Raw genomic sequence first — 24,799 nt, forward strand, 5'->3', positions numbered from 1 at the left:
AGGTGATAAATTCAAATGACCTTGAAAGATTATAAAATTATAAACATATTTGACATTGTTTGAAATACTGGATATAAGGAAAACTAATCCCATTCATTTATAAAAATGCAAAATTTCATAATTGGCTTGATAAAACCAAAGAAATAATTCTAAATGAAACCCCACTTAATGAGACCAGAAGAGAAAGTAAGCCTTGGAATACACAAAGGAGAGATAAATGGACACTACGTTTCTTTTTTCATAAAACACCATCTTATACATGGTGTGATTAAAAATGAACATATCTCATGAGTCGGTTGTTGGATTAGAGTAACATTCTCCTCTGATGATAATTTAAGCCAAAATCAATTGTCAACTTTAAAATCTTTAAAATATTACTAAGTGCTCATAAAATAATAGTTTAGTATGCTATGATTTATTATACCAGATAAAGTATATTACTAAATGAGGTGTATTTTAGAGCTCCTTCTTTTAATCATTACAAAATCCTATTCATACATTCCACCTAATAATAGATCTGTAATCCAGCTATGAAAAATGATCAAGTGTTTACAAGCAGAAGCACCAAAAGCAACCAGATTCCAAATCACCACATGCTATTGATGGTCCGTGAAAGAGACTGATTTTGATTTAATATAGTGTATTTTAAATTTCCCATCAGTAATCTCTCATGAAACCAAATCACCATTAAAAGGAAGAGACTCCCCAATGCAAGAAGTTTAGCAATAAGGAAAAAAATACATAATTATTTAAAATATGCATGCCATGATATCAAACACGTTCACTGGCTAAATCTCTCCTACCCCATGACAGTAGTAACTAGAGACTTTTATATGTCTAAAATTAAATCATATACTTCTGTAAAAAATTTTTAACTTAATCTGATATTAAAAAATTACCTCTCAATAAAAACTACACATGGTTTCAAGAAAATTAACATTTAGTCTCAGTAAAGTCATGTCACGATATATAGAGCAATTCTATATAAAATATAAAAGTAACAAAACAGTAATTTTTAGAAATGGTAGCCACATCAAATGAAATTATATACCATTTTACTCATCGTTACCTAAAGAAATCATAGAATGCACTATATTTATTAACACTTGATTCTATGTTTTTTAAAGAAAATCCTCAAGTTCAGCAATATGATGCTCCATTTTCTGCATAATTTCATTGTTAAAATCAATTAATCTGAGTATTTGGGACAAGCAACAAAAGTGAAAAATGTATTCATTAGTTTGAGATTTTTCTGTTCCAATTCTAATAGAATGGATCATAATATTGTCCTGGGGGTCTTCTATATCATGAAAAGGTAAATTCTCCTCCTACACTAAAGGAACAGAATAAATTATAAAATTACTTCTGAAAAATGTTAATATGTAAAGCTCACTTAGTTTTATTTTAATTTGAAAAGAAAAAGGTACACTAATATGTAAATCTTCTTTCTGAATTAATGACAATCTTTCATAATAAATAATACCACAAATAGATTCTATGACAATATGGAACAGTTTCAGAAAAAATTAAAAAATTCATTCTAATCAAATGATTTTACAGATATCTTCCACCTGTGAGTCTTCAAAGTAACTCAAAATGTGATAAACTTATAGATATTATCTCAAATTTCAGGTTACTCAGCTTTTGTTTTGACACAGCATCCAAAAAAGGTCATCAAGCTGATCAAGAAAAAAATTTTTAAGTATGAATTAAATACTGAAAATAAAAATTAAGATAAATTTTTGTTACCACCTGCAAACAGAAAATTGTTTTCTTGAAAAAACACATTACTGTATCAGGCCTTAAATGCTGCATTAATAAAGGAGGAACAATAGATTGAAAGGAAAATGGATTAGCCTCAATTTGAAGACTTAATTCAAGGGTTAGCTAGACATTTAATGGTAGTTTGTGAACTTGAACAGGCCATTAAAACCTCTTCTACTCCAGTTTTCTTGGCAGTAAAATGAGATAAGATCTGACCTCACCACTACCCTACGGGACTGCTTGGGGACACTGAAAGAAAGAATGGATGAGTGCCATTTAACTAGCAAGCATTATTCCTAATTCCTCAGTCTTAAATGTACATTAAAAACAGTAGTTACACTTACCTCCTTCTTTCGGTTCTTTAACATATTCTGAAATTTGGACAACTCTTTCTCTTGTTCTCCTTTAATGCGTTTGGCTTCATCTCGCAAGCGATTTGTGTGTTCTTGTTCTAGACGTTCAATAGTCTGTTTCTGTTGTTTCTCTAGATTCTCAATTTCTTGGTCATATTGTCGCTTCTTGCTCTGTAAAATGATGTAGCTCAAGATCATTTAACTTTTTTTTATCACTTATATTAACTCATTATTCTAAAAGTGTTTACTAAGAGCATACAACTGGCATTTAAATTTAGTGATGTGATCTGTATCCTTTGCAATACTGAACAAGTCAAATGCACTAAAATATGTTTCAAAATTTTTTCAAAAAGATGAGCATTTCATTTTTTTCTAATATAGAAAATACTTTTTTCTATTCTACAAGAAGTAGAATGTTCAGAATTTTTAGACAATCCAGAATATCCACAGTTGCTATGAAATACTAAAGTAAGAAAAATTTCAGTATTTATCCTATAAAATTTTGGATTTTTGATAAATCAAAGGTTTTATTTGAAGTCTATTTTACTAATGTACCATTTTCAGATTTACTCTTCCTCATTAAGATTCCTAAAATAAACTTCCTATTTCATTGAAAGAATCTTTTGGAATTATAAATCTACTCTTTCAACAAAAGATTCCTGCCAATATAATACCTGAGTAACACTGCAACTTTAGATATAGAGTTAAATATTTCTAAGGGTGTTTTCTTTTAAAAAATCAAAAAGCAAAACATTTTGGAAAATATGAGGGGGGAGAAACAATTTTTACAAGGTTCCGAAAAAACAGAATGTAAGTACTATAAAAATACTCAATGAGAACAAAAGTTCATTATTTTCTTAGCAATTCTCAGTAATGATCCAACATATATTATCAGCAATGCCACACTTCACAAAAAACAATCCTTACCACCTAAAATTATAAGAACAACAAAAGAACTATATTCAAAACATGAATCCTGTAACATTTCAAATGACCTTTTTTCTAACCTACATTAAGCTAGATGTCCAATATAAGTTACTGAAATTTTGTATCAAATTAATAATTCCTTTTCCAATTTTGGACACAAGGTAAAAACTGAAAGACTCAGTGACAATTACCCTTGACAAGTAAGCACTAACTACTCTAGCAGCTGTGAAAAGGGATGTGGAAGCCTAACTGTAGTAGCCAGAGAAGTATTTTGAAAAATCCCCAAGAAGTTCTAATACTCAGCCAAGTTTGAAGACAACTTCTCTAGACTGGATTAAAATCTTGGATTCTAGATCTGAGAGGTCAAATTGTAACAATAAAAAATTATCCAGCGATAGGCACACCTAAGAACTTCGTAAACCATCTACTAGCTTCATGATTCCAGGTTTTCACGAAAGATTTTAATCAAAGGAAAATGAAGACACCCACCACACAGTATGTCAGGCAAAAAGAAAAGAGAAGGAGAAGGAAAAGGAAGGGGAAGGAAGGGGAAGGAAGGAAGGAAGGAAAAGAAAGAGAAAAGAAAGCATCCAGAACACCAAAAGCTAAAGGCCTGAAATACACCACAAAGCCAGAGAAGTCTAGTAATCAGAGAACAGGTTCTAAAACCTGCCATTAGTGGGGTTTTTTTTTTAAGCACTAAATTTCACTATTAATAAAATGGTACAAAATTCCAGGACTTTACCATCATCTCTTGCTCAAAACGCCGGAAAATTTGTTCTCGCTGTTGCTGCAGTTTGCTGTTAAGCTGCTGCTGGGCTCTTTGCTCTTCTTTTTGAAGAAATCTTAATTCCCGAAGTTCTTGACGTCTGATAAAATTTAATGGCAATGATAGAGGAAGACAGCAAAAATTACATCTCTGATGTAATGTTTTAAAAGAAAAAACTTTCAAAAATAACTTTCTTTTCAAGTGGACAAGTAACAAAAGGATAATCCAAAATTAGACAAGACTTTACTCTTGTTTCTCTATTCTTCAGACTCCGCAGAGACTGACAAGTCACAAAATCAGTTTTAATTATGTTGTTTCTCTACTCACCTAAGAAACCTCAATTCTTCAGTTTTGGAATCACTATCTGTAACTATCTTTGACGTTGTTACACTCACTTCTACACCATCAACAACAAATTTTCGTGTTTTCTTCAATGTTTTCTTTTGTCTTCTGGTTTCCTGAGTGAGATTTTATTTTAGTTAGGCTTTATATGGGGAATACTACAGATAGAAAACATTTTCTTCTTTAAAAACAAAAAACTGAACAGCTATGAAGACTATGAAAACTATACATATAAAGTATGAATACAAAGCATTAAGACTCATCTTTGGAATCAGTTATATCCTCTTATAATTCACCTGACTTTCACATAATTTTACAGATGAAATCAAATTTTTTTCAAGTGAAATTATGTGTTTTGATGATGTGCATATACAATTTTTATGATACATCATAATTAGGCACAAGTGGTAATGAGCAATTCATATAAATGAGTAATTGGTACAACTTTCACCATTTTTTCCTTCCTCTTTTTACCTAGTAGGTTCTGAGTTACCTCTGCTTTTCTGTTTTAGAACCACTCACACAGCAGTTAAAAATGAATTCTTGGGGCTCATCCCTTAAAGAATCCAAATCAACAGGTCTGAGGGTACGTAAGAATTTTACTGAAAAAGCCCCCAGGCAACCTTTAAAATGTTCTCTTTAGGAGGGGTAGTTAGGTTTGTTTGTTTTTTAAACAGAGGTACTGGGGGATTGAACTAGGACCTCATGCATGCTAAGCATGCACTCTTTCACTGAGCTACACCCTCCCCCCGCCTGCCTGATAACGTTTAAACAGGGCCAGGACTGGGAATCAAAATGTTTCATCAACAATACCAGCAGCCCTCCTCCATCTCAGGGCCAAAGATGGATGTGTGATTTTACAGTTACTAGAAAGACAGCACCTCTACCACATCCCCCAAAGTACCAGATCTGCCTGTTAGCTGTTGCCTAAAATTCTTTATCAAGACCAAGCTCCTCACTCCTAACTTTTTAAATGCAAATAGAAATAACAAAAGTGTAACAGTGCTATAGATACATTTCCGTAAACATGTAAGTATTGAGAACAGATAATTACTTACTTTTGATAAGGGGGAAAGATTAGAAAGCAGAGGGAGCAAAAGGGGAATGTGAAAACACCACATGCAAAATGCATCAAAATTTTTAAGTTTCTATTTGGCAACTTCCAGTCACCTTTCTGCAACCTCTTACTGTTCTGTTCCCTAGGCATCCAGTAACCACATGCTCCTCTCCCTACGCCCTGGACTGTGGCCACCCTATCCAGACTTCCTCTAAACTCTAAAGTGGGCATGCTTCAAAAACAGATCTACCTCCCTGTATCCTCCAAATTTTCCATTTCTTCAGTTCTTACTGAAGTATCCACAGTTAACATCGCCTCTGCATTTTTCAGAAATGCTAACTATTAAGTCAGTGAATGAACTTCAGATTAATGGAATTTCAGTCAATGAAACAAAATAAACTGAAAACTGAAGGCCATAGGCAATACATGTAATGATTTGGGGCAGACAGGCATGCCAATCAGTCACACTAGAGTCATGTCCCAAAGGTCTGTTTTCCTAAGTTGTTCCTGCTTTTCTGCTACCTGTCGACCCAGAGTCCATAAGTAGCCCGTGGCTCATCTGCATGAGAATTCCAAGGGATTTTTTTGTTACAAGTATTGATTCTTTAGCCCCACTCCATACTTCTACATAGCTCCCCCTACTAACTCATAAGCACATTAAGATTTGAGAGTTATGCTCCAACAGCTCCAAGTGTTCTGGGTTTTTAATGTCTGATTCTCATGGCAGTAGTGATGGCTATGACTGAGAAGGCAGGAGTCACCTGCATGGGCCAGTGGTAAATCAAGGGCTGTTTGTACCCTAAACATTCTTAAAAAGAGATCATTCGTTCAAGTCCTCAATTCTTTTATTTATTACTGATTCTTGCTAAAATAATACCTCAACACGGGCAAAGAGAACCCAAATTGCAATAAGCAACTATATTACAATATTTATGTCAAGTTGGCAAAACAGGTAGGTGCTACCAAAAAATTAAAAATTACACCTAGAATCTCTAGGTTTTCTTTTAAATGACTGACTTCTTAGGCCCTAAGAATTTCATAGGGTTAATACTACACTGATTTAGTGTTGTTTTGTTTTCAAGACATCAGTTTCACATAAACTCTCAACTGCCAAATGACAAAGAAAAACCCAAACAAGGACCCATATATACTTACTTGTAAAGATATTGATCCACTGTCTTTAGTTTTGCTTAGGAAGCTAGAGATGGATAAATTCAAGTCAATGCTGCTATTATCAGCAGTGGAACCAGTGCCTGAATCAGTATCATTTTCCTTTTGACTCTCAGATTCTGGTAACATGGTTTCAGTTTTTGACAAAGCACCTATTTCCCCTTTATTTTCTGCTTCTTCAGGGTTGATATTAATACTGGGTACTGGAGCAGGCTGAGGTTCACTGGGATGTGAAGCGGCAGTAACTCGGGGTTCTGTTTCAATTGGCACTTCATATGGAATTTCTTCTTGCTCTGCATCTATCTGAGCAGTGGCTTTAGGAGCATCCTGAGTTTCACTTTCTAAAGCTTTTTTTGCACTTCTGATCTCTATTCCTTCAGCGTTAATTGATTCAGTAATATCCTCAACTTGATTTGTCCCAGGTTCTTCATTGGTCTCCACTATGTTCTCTGAACTGTTGATTAATTGTTCCTCACCTTTTCCTTCTATAGGTTTTTTATCTATCTCATTTGTTTCAGCTATTTCTTTAATAGGAACTTCCTCAGTACCACCAGCCTCAGGACCCTCTGTGGGCTTACTCACTAACTTCTGACCTACTTCACCCACTTCTTTCCCATCACTGCTCTGAGCATCCACAGGACTGTTTCCAGCTGACTTTGGAGGCACATCTACTGCCTCCTCTGTCCCTATCACATTGCTTGTATCACTGACCACATCTTTTTCAGTTTTGTCATCTTTTCCCAATTTCTCCTGGGTGTCTTCCTTTGTAAGCTCAACTTCATTTTCAACTGCCTGAACATCCACCTCTTTTTCTCCAGTCTCTTGAGAAACTAAATCCATTGTTTGAATAGCAGTATCTTCAATTTCTTCAGTTTTTATAACCTTATTTTCAAATATCTGTTGCTTTTCCTGATCCCTTTCTTCCTCGGGTTTCAGATTCTGTTCAATATTTGTTTCTGAAGTTATCATTATATTTTCTTTTCTTTCATTGACTGAATTAATGTCCACTGTTTCATGGCCTTCTGTGCCAAGTAGATTTTCAAGCTTGGGTCTCTCTTCCTCGCTCCCATTTTCCTTGATTATTGCTGTTCTATTATGGAGTTCAGCCATAGCTTCTAAAGGAGCATCATTAACGTGGTCATTAATACCCACTGCAGCTTTTTCAGGCTCATCAGTGGTGGGTTTTTCAGTAAGAACTTTACTGTTAAACTTATCCTCAGAAGTATTACGTTCTGTTTTTTCTGAGACAGATTCCAAAATACAAGCATTTTGTGAAAGCTTATCTTCTTCAGAACTGGCAATACTAAGGTCAGAGGAGGCACGTTTACTTGCAGGTATTGGCTAAAAAAGATTTCACACATTTTTAGTGTTAAAACGTAACTTCAAAATGGTGACCAAAACAATGTTTCATGTATATATATGAATTATTTTATATATAAACGATTTAATTCATACATACAATGATTTAATATCTTTATTCAGTAAATTTGATGAAATTATAAAAATAATTTAAAGAACTGACAAATTTTCAAATACATGTGACAAAAATGGATAGCAAAAAGCAAACTTGTTATTATTCTGCACCTCTAAAATTAAAAGTTTTGTATTGCTAGCCAACAATTTTTTTTTAATTAAAGTATAGTCAATTACAATGTATTAATTTCTGGTATACAGCATAATGTCCCAGTCCTGCATATATATACCTATATTTGTTTTCATATTCTTTTCCAAATTAATTCTTTGTTATTGGTGCAATCATACCTTAAAACTCAAATCTAAAAATTACCTAAATGAAATTTCCTTTCTAAATACTGACCAGAGAATTTTCTGCTTCCTCATCATCATCCTCCTCTTTGCCATCTTCAACTTCTTCTGTTACTTCAGCCTTTGCCTCTGCAATCAACTCTCGAATTGGTTTGTTGGAATCAACAGTAACAAAAGGATGCTGTTTGATCATTAAAAAAAGTATGCTCAGTGTAACAGCCAAAATGCTTGTAGAGTAAGTTTAAAATACATAAAACATATTATTATGTGGTAAAATATAGGCATATAAGTAAGAAAAATACAAAACTTCAGATGATGTTACATCTGAGGAAGGAAAGAGGGGGAGGGGACTGAGCAGGAGTAGGGGCTGCCAGCAACTATATATCTTTTTTTTTTTAAGAATCTGAAGGAAGCATGTCAAAAATATATTACATATGAGTAGTAGGTACATGTACTTTTCTGTATGTTTGAAAATTTCACAACCTAAAATTTAAAATTTAAAGCAGGTTTCAAGTGCATTACTAGTTCGTAAAAAGTAACAATACAATTATATCTTGTATAAAAGCCTCAATAAAAGAATTACAAAAAGCTTTGGAGTTCTGTTAAAAGTGTCTACAACACCTGCTTTTTTGACATAATTCTAATACTCTTAAGAGTAAGAAGATATTTTATTCATCCCTGTACACTCAGCACTTGATGTCTGTCACAGACTAAGGCTTTCAAATGTGGGGATGGTGAAATAAGGAGAGAAAGTGTGTTCCAGGGATACTTTTGTTGCACAGAGCAAGGCAATTTTTCCTGCTTCCCCCCCTAGATAAACAGGTCAACCTTAAAAACTGTAATGTAGGAGTTACACAATAACTCAACCTAACAGTAACTGCCTCTAGACTAGTCATTCTGTTTGTCCGCCTGTACTGTTATTTGACAAAACTTCATTTCAAATGATACAAACAGCTCCTGCTATAAAACAAAATTATCCAATCACTTTAACACCTTTTCTTTAAAATCAGTAATATTTACTGAAAATTTACCCTCATTGTAAGAGACATTAAAAAAAATTAATTAGCTCATGGCTCCTGCCGCCAACGTGCTTGCTTTCCAGTAACTGGACAGACAAAAATGGAAGTAACTGACAAAATGCAAATAACTAAACAAAATGAAAAGAACACAGACTGAATCAAAAAAGCATAGGAGGAAGCACTTAGAAGCTAAATATCTTTTATTAACAGCAGCAGGTATGTTTGCAAAGCAAATGTTAACTACTACAATGTATTTTGAGTTTCCACAGGAAAACTCAAGTGGAAAGAAGGCACACTGAATCAATCTGAAACTATTCTTCTTTTTCTTTTTTCCTTTATTTATTTTTAATTTGGGTGGGGGGGTTATTAAGTTTCTTTCTTTCTTTTCTTAATGGAGGAACTGGGGATTGAACCCAGGACCTTGTGCATGCTAGTCACGCACTCTACCACTGAGCTATATCCTTCCGCCTGAAACTGTAATCTTAAAGAGATGTTACAAAAATCACACGGTCTGCTGTTATCATACTACTCTTATCCTACCTGCAGGAGCTGAGATGTGTTCCATCTGGAATCCACATTTTTTTCCAAGCATTTCTTTAGAAAGTCCTTAAAATTTGAAGACCTTCAAAAGAAAAATTTTTATAATGACATTCTATTTTACTTTCTTGTTATTAAAATAAAAACTCTGATAAATTATGCTTAAGTTCTCTTATGTATGGGATAATGTGAATTCAACATAATAAAACTAGTTAATGTGAATATTAGTATTTCATAAGTCATTCATCTATAAATACAAGTTAGACATATAAGTAGGTTCATAGTTTTAGTCATTGAGACACTCATGTTCATAAATACGCTAAAAATCACAAAAATTATTCTATTATATTAAACTGCACAAATATAAACTAACCACATAAATGCCTCACTTTCTCATAGTACAGGAAATAAATTTTTCATGTAGAAATCAAATCACTGGTATTTTTTAATTTCTACAGAAAGTTAGTTATAAGCGTTTACATGGTCCTTAAGTCTTGAAAATATACCAAAAATCAGTTTTCTACTTCATATAGTCTTCGTACCATGTACCTAAATTTGAATACCTTTGGAAAGTTGGAAGAATAAAGCATCAAGTTTTGCTTTTTAAAAAGCTTTGTTCAGGAATACTTTACCATTTTGATGGCTGTGCTAACGTAGGGGGCTCAGACTTTGCTATTTTTAGCAGCACTCGCATTGGATTTAATTCATGATGAGGTGGTTCTATCTCAGCCATTTCTATTAAAGTGATACCCAGGGACCAAACATCAGCTTTGTAGTCATAGGGTCTGTCCTTGGATGTTTCACACATGACTACCTCAGGAGCCATCCTATGAAGACAGAGAATTGAAAGTTAAAATGTTCAACTTAAGAATAGTGATTACAAACCACATAAAAGACAGACAGTATAATCAATTATGTGGGAAAAAATTAATGAGTAATAATAACTGCTGACATAACTAATGCTGCAAACCCATAAAACTGAACACATACCAATAGGGTGTGCCAATAAAGGAATCTCGTCTTTGAATTGTCCTTGTGTTTTTAGCTGATACTCCAAAATCCGCTTGAAATAAATAATCAAACAGAAGTATTAATGACAGTTTTTAAGCAAAGTTCACTGTATTCAACATAAGGGATAAGCATATCAAGGCTTTAAGAAGGCCACTCTTACTAAAGGGTAAGCAGAACAGAAAGAGAAATAACTTCCACATGCCACAATTCTCCAAACTGAATAAATACCAAAAATTCAGTACTTAGTGTTCATGCCCCAAGGCCTAGCACAGAATTTACACACAATAAATGGCAGCTACTATTATTAACCATATGTATAATTTTAACCTTCGCAATATTTTGTTGGTAGAATTCTTAAAACTCATGAAACCTTGTCTTGTATTCCAATTATTTGTGTCTATTATACAGTTCTTTTTTCCTTTTTTTGACCATGTGGTTCTCTTGCTCAAAACAGACTGACAGCTACCTATTCCTAATATGGTGTATGAAGTCTTTCACTATGTTAGATATTTCATTAATGTTTCATAATTAAATAAATGCATAAGTAAATAGAACATACTATACTTGGAAGATATATGCAGAAAATGCAACATAAATAGGTGTATTCAGGACACTCCACCCCTCTTAACCCCAACTTCCTCAACTTACAACTTCTCATGTTTCTGCAGGAAGGGACTGAGATCACAACATGAAATTCCTGCCAGAAGAGGTTTTCTACTTAGGCAAAGTCAGCTCAGTACTTATTCTAGTGTTTCCCTAGAACCTATTAACAGTCTATTCATTTTAACATTTTTCCCCTCATGTGACTGGGAAAGGAGGTCCAGAAACAGGCCTAAACAACAAATGTCCACTGTCAACATTTATACCTCTCTAACCATACTTACGGGCAGGAAGTAGAAACTAAGGAGGGACAAAAAGGCATCTTCATTTTTGTGCAAACGAGAAAATTAAGGTCACTATGTGCTTTATAGTTCTACTTACAATGATGTGGCATATATATGTTGGTCTGTTAAAACAGCATTTTTACATACTTATTTCCATTTGCAACAATGTGATCTGGTAACAGCATCATAAAAATTCAGTTACTGTAATTTATTATATGGTTCGTGAAGATAATATGGTTCTATATACATCTGTGTACACTTAACAGGGTGTCACAGAAATGGAAGGTTCTCTGTATTTATGAATTAATGAAACAAATTGCAATTATTTTAAATGTCAACCAATTCAAAACTATTTTAGCATTCCTAAATCTTCAAAAATATACTTACTTTTAATGGTATACACTATTTTACACAAAGTACATTTCTGTATTCAAATAAGATTTTAGTACATTTACAGAAAAATGTACCAAAAATGGATCAAAATTGTAACATACTATTCAAACTGAGCTACAAGATTTTAAAAAATGATGAGACAAAAGAGTAACATAAGTCAGAATTTTAAAATTCAGAAATGAGTTGACAGAACTCAAGGGAAAACAGAAATGAAAAATCATTTTTGAAATAAAGGCTGAACAAGGAGGAATACAAGAACAAATAGACATAACAAATTCCCATGCATCACCATGCCACTCCCATTAGGACAGCAATCATCAAAAATACAGAAAATAACAAGTGTCGGCAAGGAGGTGAAGAAATTGGAACCCTTGTACATTGCTGTGAAAATGTAAAACGGTGCGGCCAGTGTGGAAAATGGTTTTATGGTGGTTCCTCAAAAAATAAAACAGAGAATTACCATATGATCCAGCAATTCTACTTCTAAGTTTATACCCCAAAGAACTGAAAGCAGGGACTTGAACAGATATTGTACACATATGTTCACAGCAGCATTATTCACAAGAGCCAAAAGGTGGAAGCAACCAAAATGTCTATCAATGGATGAACGGATGAAGTGTGGTGTGTATATACATATAGAACAGAATATTATTCAGCCTTAAAAAGAAAGGAAATTGACACATGCTACAACATGGATGAAACTTACAGACATTATGCTAAGTAAAATAAGCCAGTCACAAAAGGATAAATACTGTATGATTACACTTATATGAGGTACTTAGAGGAGTCAAATTCACAGAGACAGAAAATAGAATGGTGGTTGCCAGGGGCTGGGGGAAGGAGGAAATGGGGAGCTAATGCTTAATGAGTACAGAGTTTCAGTTGCGGAAGATGAAAAAGTTCTGGAGATGGACAGTGGTGACGGTTGCACAACAAAATGAATGTACTTAATGCTACAGAACTGTATACTTAAAAATGGTTAGGAGATTAAATTTTGCTAATTACATTTCACCTCAATGAAAAAAAAAATGAAGAAAGATAAAAAAGAACTTGAGAGAAAGTTCAACATACTTATGATTGGCAAACCCAACATATAATAATCATCCCTAAAGAAGGAAATCAATGCAAGGGAACAGAATAAATACTCATATCTGTAATTACAGAAAAAATTCCTGGCAGAGGGGGAGAAAAGTTTAGTTAAATTGTTGGCCTTCAAAGAAAACAATTCTTTAGCATCTAGCAGAAAGAGCACATGACTTGTAAGAGAAAGAAAATCAGATAATCAACAGACTTTCAACAACACTTTCTGACAGAAGAAAACAGAGTAACACATTTCAGATATTCAAGGAAAGAAATGTGAGCCAAGGATTTTCTATCCAGCAAAACTGACCTTGAAAGTATAAAGGGTAGAACTATTATCATTTTATAAGAACTCAGAGAGCCCTTCCAGAGAAATCCACCAGAGAATGAACTTCAGACAACCAACATAACCAAAGAGATATCAACGTAAGAACTGGTGGTGAGCACTGAATATAGAAATGAAAGTTAAAATGAGTAATTACAGAATATTCCAAATCTATCATCAATGTCCTTGAGAACCAAGATTCTCAGGATAGAAGGAAATAACAGATGTAATACAGAGGGGGAAAAAAGGCTTGATCCTGAATTTGAATAGGAAATACATAGGCACTCAATGAGAGCCTACCTCTGTGTTTGGAGAGGCCTAGAATGAAGGCCAGTCCAGAAACCGTAAGCATCTCTAACGTGCAGTCTGTGGTCTTAAAATAGCACCACATCCTGCTAAAACTTCTTCAGGGCTTCTTGAAGGTCTGAGGCAGGAAATATGCACGATGAGCCTGAAACAACTCAACCTAACAGACAACAAGGAAGCTATCAAAGATTACTAGAGTCATGCCAAAAAAGATTAACAAGCCAACTTGAAGAGGTTCCAATTGACCAAGATGGTACAATGTGAGCTTTAATAAGGATAAAAAATGTAACAGATTTGAAAACTACAAAATAAAATTAAATTCATGAATTAATAATAACATTTTAAAAAATACTGGTCACCAACTAAAGAAAGAGAACCAATTCACTGTCTTTAAAGCTAAATAAATAAAAAAAGAATCAAGCATTTTTCCTGTCTTATCCATATGAATTATACTCCTGAATAACCAAACAGCTGAAGGGAAGTGTCTTCTTATATAAGTATTTCTAATTTTATAATGATAATAAATGAACACAATGAAATAACTGATAAATAATTATATCAAAATTATTATCAAAAATAATAAATGAAAACAAAATGACAGAATTCATTTGGCTCCTTCAATCAAAGAACAGACCTAGATATTAAGCATCAATAGCTGCTAACATCAAAATAGAGCAAAAAGCAAGTATTGCATGCCTCCCAATGAAAGAACATAAAACCACCAACAGTCTTGTCAAAAAATCAAACTTGAGACTGATGAGGTTTTCGGATACATCTGCAAACTGAAAGAAATACAGAGAGGAACTTTAGAAAGTCATCATGAGTATGCAACCAGCAAAATGCAAGATGACAGAAACCCTACAGGTCCAACAGCCCAGGTCTTATAGATCAGTGTTGCTCAACCTTTTTTTCATCATCACTCTCATTAGGAGCCTTTTAAGGTATTTTGTCCTAATCCTCCCTCCCCCCACGAAATTTTAATGCCAAAGATATACTATATATCTGTGTACTTTGGTGGGTCATAATCATTTTAACACTGAAATTCTTTTGCCCCCAAAGAACCAACTTTCCTTGAGAAAGCATCCCATGAGAATGCACGCCACAGATAAAACACAAAGAGAAGAAAGAAACTGGTGCAGGCGAGACTCATAAATTAAAAGACTTGAAAGAAAACTCAGTTTTAAATATGGGTAAGTCTAAACTCTAATGTCTAGAAATAAATATTGAGCCATTAAAAAAAAACACAAGAAAGTGATTACTATAAAAGTCAGGAAACGGGTTATCTTGAAGAAGGGAGTGACAGCGATTGAGATGGGCCCATGAAAGAGCTGCTAGGTACCAGACACAGTTCTATTTCTTTATCTAGGTGGTGGTCACAAAGCTACAAGTCATTAAGCTATATAACTGTTTACTTATAAAAAGGTTAAAATTTAGTAGTATATCAAATTTAGTAATATATCAAATTTGCATGTCATGACAAAGTGAAATGAAATGACTATGATCACTGCTATCAACATGGCTTTTGAATATATCTTATCCTTTTAACATCCTTCCAAAATACACAGATTTAGACTTCATCACTAGATTTTCTTTAAATTCATATCTTGGAAATACTTAAAGAGGACTTTCTCTTTTATTTGTACATGTATATATGAAATTAATTAGTTTCCTACCTAAAATCTACAACTATTTCTTCACATAAAATTATCATTTATTCCTCCAGTATAAAAAACAAAATTAAAAATATAGTCCCTATACTTATTTTAGGCATCCTTTTCAGACTAAGGTTAGTTACTTTGTTAATTTAAGATACAGTTATCTATAAAGTAAAGTATAAAACAAAACATGCAAAAAGAAAACCACTAGATATGAATTTTGGAAATGAAGATAAAACTAAGCTAGTAGTTTTAGCTACTATATCATTTTCTAAATGTATTATATTTACAAGTATTAAGTTTGCATATAAAAATTGAAGGGAAAAAATAATTAACCAGTCTTTTAAAAGTGTGCCTTTTTAAAAATAAAAATCCATCCTTTCTTACTTTCTTTTTAAAGTGTCTTTATATTAGGAGCCTATACTTAGGAATTCTGGGAGTTAATGCATAATTATTCAAAATTAAAAATTAACATGGAGTAATTCTCCATGTTTCACATATTTGAGTCATAACAAAACAACATTTAGTTACAAACATATAAGGGGAAATCTCAGAGCACAAACTCAAATGTTGTATTTAATGGAATAAACTTACCCAACTTAATATCTCCATCTAAGGTGAAAAGAATGTTGCCAGCCTTTAGATCTCTGTGGATGATTTTATTATCATGTAAGTAGTTCAACGCCTCTAAAGTCTGTTTACAAACTACTTGTATTTGGGACTCAGTTAATGGTCTCTCAAGCTCTATAAGGAAAAAGTAAACAAATCTGCATTTTTATACAGTGAAAACATATCAGCAGGCTATATACCTTTACCATCACTGTCAAGGATCATATATAGTGAATTTATTTTTTAAAAACTAAGTGTCTATAAAAATTACTTTCTCTACATATTATACTCAATATTTCATTTTAGAATTTTATTACAACTATCCAAGAATATAAAAATAATTAAGCTGATTTCTTAACTTATTGAACTTCACTCAAAAATAAGATATATATATATAAAATATATTTATATATATGTAATATATATTTATATATATATAAAAATGTTTGAAATTCTTTGACTTTTTACAGTATAATTCAAGATAACATAAAGAACAAAAAGGCGTTTACCAAGCATCACAGCATCCACTGCTCCACCTGCACAAAATTCAATGAGGATCTGCAGGTAAATAAAAAAGCATGTATCTAACATGACACTGAGTCTAAGTAGTTTTTCTTCAATTTAGCAAAAAAGATAAAGGAATAGCTATCAAATAACCTAGGTTACGGAAATGATATTATGCTAACCATAAGGATTTCCTTTGTCAAAAGAGTTATCAGTCTTAATGATACACATTTGAGAAAGCACAAAGAGAACACATTGTGGAAGTATGTGCCTTTGAGTTAATCACCATTTTTAGTGTCCCTGCTTCTCTAAAATAACCAGGTACAGAATTTTTATTCAGGACAGTATTATATATCCATCTCATTACCACTGAAAGATTTTATTACTCTCCTTTTTAAGGTAACTATTGTGAATTAAGTGATCAAGTATATTTTTATCCTTACTAATAGGAATAAACCCTGGAAACAGAGACTGCTTTTGGTTTTTTAAAAAAATAGAAAAAAAAAATATATATATATATACACAAAAGCTTCTGATCCTAGCTCAATTATGACTTCCTGATGGATGCCTTCCCAGACCTCCCTGGTACATACCACCATGTACCTTTCCTTCTTAACCCTTATCACAGCTGTAATTTTGTATTTACTATGGTTCTTAAATTAATGCCTATCTCTCCCAACAGACTGTCCCTCACAGTTGTCTAACTTCTTTATTTTGCAATATAGTCTCAAGTAAAGATCTTATCTATTTATTAAATTGTCTAGGAATTCATTTTCATTATAATCTCTGGAAACATTCTGCTAGAACCCTAAACAATCGTATTAGAAGACACTACACTAATAATAACTACAGATAATTTTTTTCAGATAATTTCTTTTAAACTACACATCTTAACAAATTGTACAGCTTCATACATTTTCCCCCTCTGTATAACACTTTATTTTTTTTACTTTTTTTTAAAACTAAAGTATAGTTAATTTTTCTTTTACTGAAGTATTAGTTTCTGGTGCACAGCACAGTGATTCACTTATACATACACATATATATTCTTTTTCATTACAGGTTACCACAAGCCATTGAATATAGCTCCCTGTGCTATACAGTAGGACCCTGAACAACACTTTACTTTTTATAGGAGCTTGCAAATTATAAATTGTTTTCAAATTCATTACATCATATGAAAAATAATTGGGGAGGTAGATCATTACTAACCCTATAGGTGAGTAAACAGACTCATAAAGGTCAACTGACTTATTCAAGCTCATGCCTAACATCACCAAAATTTTTTTAAAAAAAGGCCTTTTGATTCCCAATCAGGTATAGCTTATACTATCTACTCTTTCTTCATAACGCTTTGCTTTGTCCTTTAAGAACAACTAAAACTCCATTTTAAAAATCTTCTTGGGAGAAGGGTATAGCTCAGTGGTAGAGTGCATGCTTAGCATGCACAAGGTCCTGGGTTAAATCCCCAGTACTTCCATTAAAAATAAATAAGTAAATAAACTGAATTACCTCCCCAACCAAAACAAAACAAAACAAAAAGAAAAATCCCTCTTGACTAAATTAGTATTGGTGCAGAGGAAGTGAATGACTGGTTATTATAAAAAATACTAATATCTTTTTTATATATCTTTTGTGCTTAATATTTTCTAAAAAGGGACAAAATTTTTACATACTGCCTTAGCTACTACAACATGTACTAAAGGTGGGTTTGATAATATATACAATAAATATTTAACATTTCTGGTAAGCATTTTGTTTTTGTTGTTTTTTGTTTTGGAGGAGGTAATTAGGTTCACTTATTTATTTTGATGGAGGTACTGGGGATTGAACCCAGGACCTTGTGCATGCTAGGTGTGCACTCTACCAGTCAGCTACACCCTCTTCTCTAGTAAGCATTTTATAATCTAATACATGATTTGCCAAAAGTGTAGGGTAAGAAATTATAAACAATTTATAGGAAAACAAAATAAACTTAAAAAAACAAATTTTAAGTAAATGCTTAAATTCAAAACACGAAAGGCTATCTAATTTCATTATTTAGGAAATTTAATTTTCTTAACGAAGTTTCTCCACTTGGATTTAATATCAAACAGTCATGAAGTATGGTACAATCTGAAATATACATCTAAATATCTGTTGAAGCTAAGGATGTTATTAATGACCCTCTCATCAGCAGATCAACTCTCATTCAAGTAACATACGTTAACTAAACAGAAAAGGTACCACATAAAACAGGCTTTCACAAGTGATAAACCTCTTTACAACAATTAAGTCATTTTTGGCTACTCCCATAGTTCAACAGAAAATACTTACCCAAAGATTGTTCTCATAATAGAAGGCATCTAGAAGCTTGACTATGTTGGGGTGATCACAAGATGCTAATATATCAATTTCAACCATGTAATCTTCAAGTTCTTCTTCAGATTTGGTGTCAATCACTTTTGCAGCAGCTAAAACACTGGTCTCTTTATTCTGGGCCTAAATATGAAAGTATCAAAAGTGTCACAGACACATATAAATGCATACTTGCTTTGTTAATTTTATTATTATTTTTAAAACAAACTTTTTTTTTTTGGAGTAGTTTTAGGTTCACAGCAAACCTGAGCAGAAAGTACAGGGAGTTCCCATACACTCCCCTCCCCTACACATGCACAGCCTCCCCTACTATCAACATCCTGCACCAGAGTGGTATATTTGTTCCAAATGATGAATGTACAAAGTCCATTGTTTACATTAGGATTCACTCTTGATGTGTGTTCTATGGCTTTCGACAAATGTATGATATGTATCCTCCATCATAATATCATACAGAATAGTTTCACTGCCCCCAAAATCCTCTATGCTCTTCCTATTTGTGCCTCCCTTCTTCCTAACCCCTGACAACCACTAATCTTTTTACTATCTCCACAGTTTTGTATTTCATACAGTATGTAGCCTTTTCAGATTGGCTTTTTTCACTTAGTAACGTGCTTTTAAGGTTCCTCCATGTCTTTTCATGGCTTGATAGCCAATTTCGTTTTAGCATTGAATAACAGTCGATTACACAGATGTGTCAATGTGTTTATCCATTCACCTACTGAAGGCATCTTGGTTATTTTCAAGTTTTAGCAATCATGAATAAAGCTACTATAAACACCTGTATGCAAGTTTTTGCTTGGACATGAGTTTTCAACTTCTCTGGGTGAGCACCAAGGGACAGAATTACTGGATCGCATGGTAGGAGTATGTTTAGTTTTGTAAGACTGCCAAACTGTCCTCCAAAGTGGCTATACCATTTTGTATTCCCAACAGCCATAAATGAGAGTTCCTGCTGCTCTACATCCTAGCCAACATTTGGTGCTGTCCATGCAGACTTTTATAGGTGTGTACTGGTTATTTCGTTTTAATTCGCAATTCCCTAATAACATATAATGCATGCTTAGTGGCCATCTGAATATCTTCTGTGATGAGGTGCCTGTTCAAATCTTTTCCTCACTTTTTAACCAGATTGTTGGTGTTTTAACTGTTTAGTTTTAAGAATTCTTTATATATTTTGAATAACAGTCCTTTACCAATCTTTTGCAAATATTTTCTCCTAGTCAGTGGCTTGTCTTCTCATTCTTTTGACATGTTTATTTTTTAAAAATAGCCTAAACATAAATATTAACTGATGCATGCTAACTACACACTGTGCCAAGTGCTTTATATGCACATAGGATAGTTTCAAATCGCAGGCTCTCCTGGGACAGACTGTTAGGGTTCAGATTCTGGTTTTGCCACTTATTAACTGTGTTGCTTGTGCAAGTTACAAAATCCCTCTCTTAGTTTTAGCTTCCTCATCAGTAAAACATACTTACATCTCACGAGTTTATGAGAATTAAGATAATAAATATTTGCCAAGTAAAAAAAATACACATAAACATTTAATACAATGCCTGCCATACACAGCAAAAAGGATTCAAAAATGTTAGCTGGAATTATTCTATTACTATTTAATCCTCAAAATGACCTGATGATATATTATCATCTCTACTTTAAACGAAGAGAAATAAACTTAGATTAAAAGGCTTCCTCAAGGTCATGTAGCTAGTAACAGACAGAATCAGGATTCAAATCCAGGTTGTTTCCAAAGCCCTTTCTTTATCTTAATCATTACCTTTCCAGTTTCCCTGCGCTTTCATCAGTTTAATTATTTTTCATTGTTCCTAGTACTTTAACTTTTTCATTTTCTTTCTTTAGCCGAATAACTTCTCACATCCATTTATTACAAATGAAAGGTTTCTAAATATGTAGTAGGAGCCAAGATCATTTTTTTTTAGGTTAGGAATCAAATCTTAAAATACTAATTACGTTTTTAAAAGACATTTCAGTATTATATATGTCATCATCACTTCAACAAAACCGTATCTATCACCTTAAAAAAAAAACTTTGAAAAGCTAGTAGTGTTTCAATAAATAAATAAATATCCAAATCCCACTTTTAATAATTTGAGATCATTTTACAAAATAAAAAATATGCATGCACAAAAATTTTCATCCGAGCACTGTATACAATAAAGAAAACTTAATCAGCCTAAATGTCCATTAACAGGAACCTGCTTAAATCATTCAGTATACCTCTACAATGGAAAATTATGTAGTCATTAAAATGAATCAACTAATCAATTAACATTTCTTAAGATGGAACAAAAGCCACAACACATCACTGAATGGGAAAAAGGACAAGTTACTAAACATGAGTAATTTTACAAACACACATTTTCACATATGGATAGCTACATAAGAAATATCTAGAAAGACATCAGTGAGGATGGTAGAGTTTCAGGTGCTTTTGACTTTTTCTGTATTTTTTACATTGTTTAAATCTGTAATGGACATGTATTATTTTTACCGAACAATATGGTACTAAAAAATCAGTATGTAGGATACTTATTAGGGATCTATTATCTAACTTTGGAGATGCTGATGAAAAGAAGAAAAAAAGCAGCTATCAGCCTGTATATGGGAATTTTCCTAAGTAGATTATTGCCTACGTTTTACTTCCTTAAGTAAAAATAGAAGTAAAGAGTAATACTAATTATTAATGAAGTAATCCTAATGTTCAGAGTTCAGAGAATATACCTGGATAAAAAGATAACTTTATATAGTCATCTCTACCTCTCTAGAAGAATGGTTTAATCTACTATATATTTTTTACATTTTTTATTGAGTTATAGTCATTTTACAATGTTGTGTCAATTAATCTACTGTATTATATCAAATCTAGAATGCCTTTTAAGATGTGCCACTACCATATGTTTCACTAAGGAAGAAAAACTGCCAATCAAACTACGACAATACTTTATCATTTAGAATTTTTATGTTGTACCTTTTTAAGAGCTCTTTTGGATACACTTAAGACAAAAATTGTTATTGTATATCTATTATCCTTGTGCACACATGAAAAATTAAATACTTCATATTTAAGTTTGACTGTTCTGAGTCATTTTTTCACTCATAGTTATCTAATGCTTGTGTTTTTCTACATCATTCCACATCATTCTCTGGCCATTAGAAGCTTTGGTGATGCAGCATTTCTTAAAAGGGTGCTCCTCTACTACCGTCTCCAAACTTCTCTTTGAAGCTACCGTCTCCCATTTTGCAATTATGATGCTGATACCTTCTTGATCTTACCACAGGTGCTAAAAGATGTTTAGGTAACAACCAGGACTCATATTCTTCCTTCAAAACGTCCTTAAATGGTTTATTAATTGAAACATCAAGGGGCTGCAACTGTATGACACTAGAGATACAACTACATCCACAATGTACTGGCCATGATAGATACAACACAACCACCATCTGGCCAACAACAATACTAAAGCATCAATCAATAAATTGAGACTCATCCCAATTTCAGAGATGTTAAAAAGTTAAAAGTCTGTCATAACTGGTGAAATATGGCATTAAGTTTATCTAAGAAAAACACTACAGTTAAACCAATAATAAACAGAATTCACCCTCCCTTAAGTCAGAGGAAATAGCCAGTGAGATAAGCCCTTCTCTCACCATTTTAATGTAACACTTTGGGAAGAAGGAGAGCAGAGGAACTGTACTTGAAGACTACTACAAAATATGAGCCCTGGGAAGAGACCAAGCATACTGTGAGTGGAGTTAAAAGCCACCCTGCTTCTGCACGCCTCTACTGATATCCTGGGAGATTCTAAAGATGTGTATTTTACTTGTGAATAGAATGGCATGGATAGGGAAAAATAACTAATACTAGATAGTATCTAAAGCTCTTTATAGTAACAAATTTCACTATTCCGTTATTTTAATATTCCATTTTATCCATTTCATTATTATGGATATACTGATTGAACCAACAATGATACCATTTAGTTTAACATAAATAATAAATAAAATTTACACTAGAAAATACAGTGCTTCTTACATTATTGCTTGAAAATAGCTGGATTACTCATCAGGATCTGATTCTAGAAAACTCTAAAAATCAAAACTGAAATAAACATTGATAAGTGTATAAAACTATACTTTAAATAAAGATAATGCAAATTAAATGTTAAAAAGAAAGTCTCATCTATCTACTACCTAAAGACATGAAAATTCTTCACATAAAGATATAACTAAACAAATGTTAAAAACAAGAATGAAATAACAAATAACTCAGATATTAATTTAAAGAAGATATAACTTCTATTGTTAAAAAGTGTTCAGATATTAGTCACGACCACTTAAAAATCACTATGTTTTTATTTTCATAAATCACAGCAACCAAGGAAAGAGACTGGAATTACTAAAACCCAGAAGTTTGGAGGCAAGATTCTGCACAGCTGTAACTCAGTTCCCTGAGGAGATAGTGCTGCTCAGCTGCTGCTGGCATCTCTGCACTTGGAAGACGGATCCTGTGGGACTAGGGCGCCTTTTGAGGAAGAAAGGACTAGCCAACTGGAGCTGGTGTTATTAAGAGTCATGATGAGGCTAGCTGTGTGAATGCTGGAAAAACTACAAACTGGATTTAGGAATGCTGTTGCTGGGGTGAAGAATTTCCACTAGGATGGTGGTCAAAGTAACAGGAAAGCAGACAGGGAGCCCACAGGAAACAAAGAGAAAGGTTTAAGTTCTTTCTTCCTCCTCCTTCTCCTTGAGACCTCTCTCAAGTGCTCTGTACTTGTGCAACCTAAAAGTGAGCAGCTGGCAAAGCAGAAACGTGATCTGCAAAATCTCAGAACAGCATCACAAAGCAGAGCACAGAAGGATGTGTTTGGAGCTGGCATAATCCTCCTAAAACTGATCAAGATTATAGATGGCAGAATTAAGGCACAGAGTAGTATTAAATATTTGGGTAATAAATATCCAAAGTTCCAAAGAGCTGTTGAGAAAAAAAGAAAGAAAAGCACTTAAAAAAAAAAAAGCAGATAGTTTTAGACTATTGATATTGTTATTACCTGATTTATATAATACACTAATTCTTAATTCTGGTGACCTGGTCAGAGACCTGATAAGATTTTGGTAGTAACAAGTGTGAATATTAAATAAGAGTAAAATTAACATCACTTAGCAAAGATATACAGCTCATTTCCATTATTTGTCCCATAAAGTCACTGCAAACACCGAATGGGTAACCACCAAATCTTTGCTCCTAGGAGACACACACACATACACCTCACACAGATTGTAATCTTAAATCTCAAAAACAACTCATCCTGGTAGACTCTATTTTCTTAGTTTTACAAAAGAGAAAATGAGGTTCAGAAACATTAGGTAACTTGCTTAAGACCACTCCAGTAACAGGTGCCAGAGTTGGGATTCAAACCCCATCCAACTTGGTTCCAAAGCAGGTGCCTCTTGCACTACATTACAGTGCCCTCTACTGTCTCCATCCTCTGGCCATCTCTATATGAGAGCTGAAAAAAGACAGAGAGCATCACCTAGCTCCACCTCAGCTGGGAATGTGCAGGTCTGTGGGCTCACATTTTACATTGCTTTGCACACATACACAAGTGACTGTGAAAGCGCTGCATGGGTAGATTTGGGGGCTACAAATAAATTTTAGCATTAGACAAATTTGAAAAGACAGAATCTGTAAATAATGAGGATTGATTACACATACTCCTTCCATAATGTCTGTAAAATATTACAGGAATTTTTTTTAAAAAATATTTTCCTGTTATTTTCCGAATTCTGCAAAAGAGAAGGGAATATACTTTGTATGCTCTTTTTACTCCCAAACACTATTTTATTTATTTTGTTCTGGTCGCTTATTCAAAACTTAGTTATTGGTCAGTCAAGACAAAGACAACAAAATGCCCATAATAAGTTAACGCTGGCTAAACCTGCAGTTTCCA

At 33.2% G+C, this 24,799-nt stretch overlaps 1 protein-coding gene across 2 annotated transcripts in view; it reads right to left on the reverse strand.

Moving 5' to 3' along the window:
* SLK (STE20 like kinase) overlaps positions 1 to 24,799 on the reverse strand; it is a 53,892-nt gene that overhangs the window by 17,697 nt on the left and 11,396 nt on the right. For both annotated transcript variants that reach the window (XM_006182991.3, XM_006182992.3), the window contains exons 2-12: positions 18,786 to 18,950; positions 16,475 to 16,523; positions 15,951 to 16,100; positions 10,693 to 10,765; positions 10,335 to 10,529; positions 9,706 to 9,787; positions 8,199 to 8,327; positions 6,368 to 7,723; positions 4,141 to 4,271; positions 3,790 to 3,913; positions 2,109 to 2,288 (exon numbers count right to left, since the gene is read on the reverse strand). In XM_006182991.3, coding sequence (XP_006183053.1) covers positions 2,109 to 2,288; positions 3,790 to 3,913; positions 4,141 to 4,271; positions 6,368 to 7,723; positions 8,199 to 8,327; positions 9,706 to 9,787; positions 10,335 to 10,529; positions 10,693 to 10,765; positions 15,951 to 16,100; positions 16,475 to 16,523; positions 18,786 to 18,950 — 2,634 coding nt within the window. The remainder of the gene's footprint in view (positions 1 to 2,108; positions 2,289 to 3,789; positions 3,914 to 4,140; positions 4,272 to 6,367; positions 7,724 to 8,198; positions 8,328 to 9,705; positions 9,788 to 10,334; positions 10,530 to 10,692; positions 10,766 to 15,950; positions 16,101 to 16,474; positions 16,524 to 18,785; positions 18,951 to 24,799) is intronic.

Source organism: Camelus ferus, chromosome 11 (assembly GCF_009834535.1).
Source record: "Camelus ferus isolate YT-003-E chromosome 11, BCGSAC_Cfer_1.0, whole genome shotgun sequence".
In the NCBI taxonomy this organism is placed as follows: domain Eukaryota; kingdom Metazoa; phylum Chordata; class Mammalia; order Artiodactyla; family Camelidae; genus Camelus; species Camelus ferus.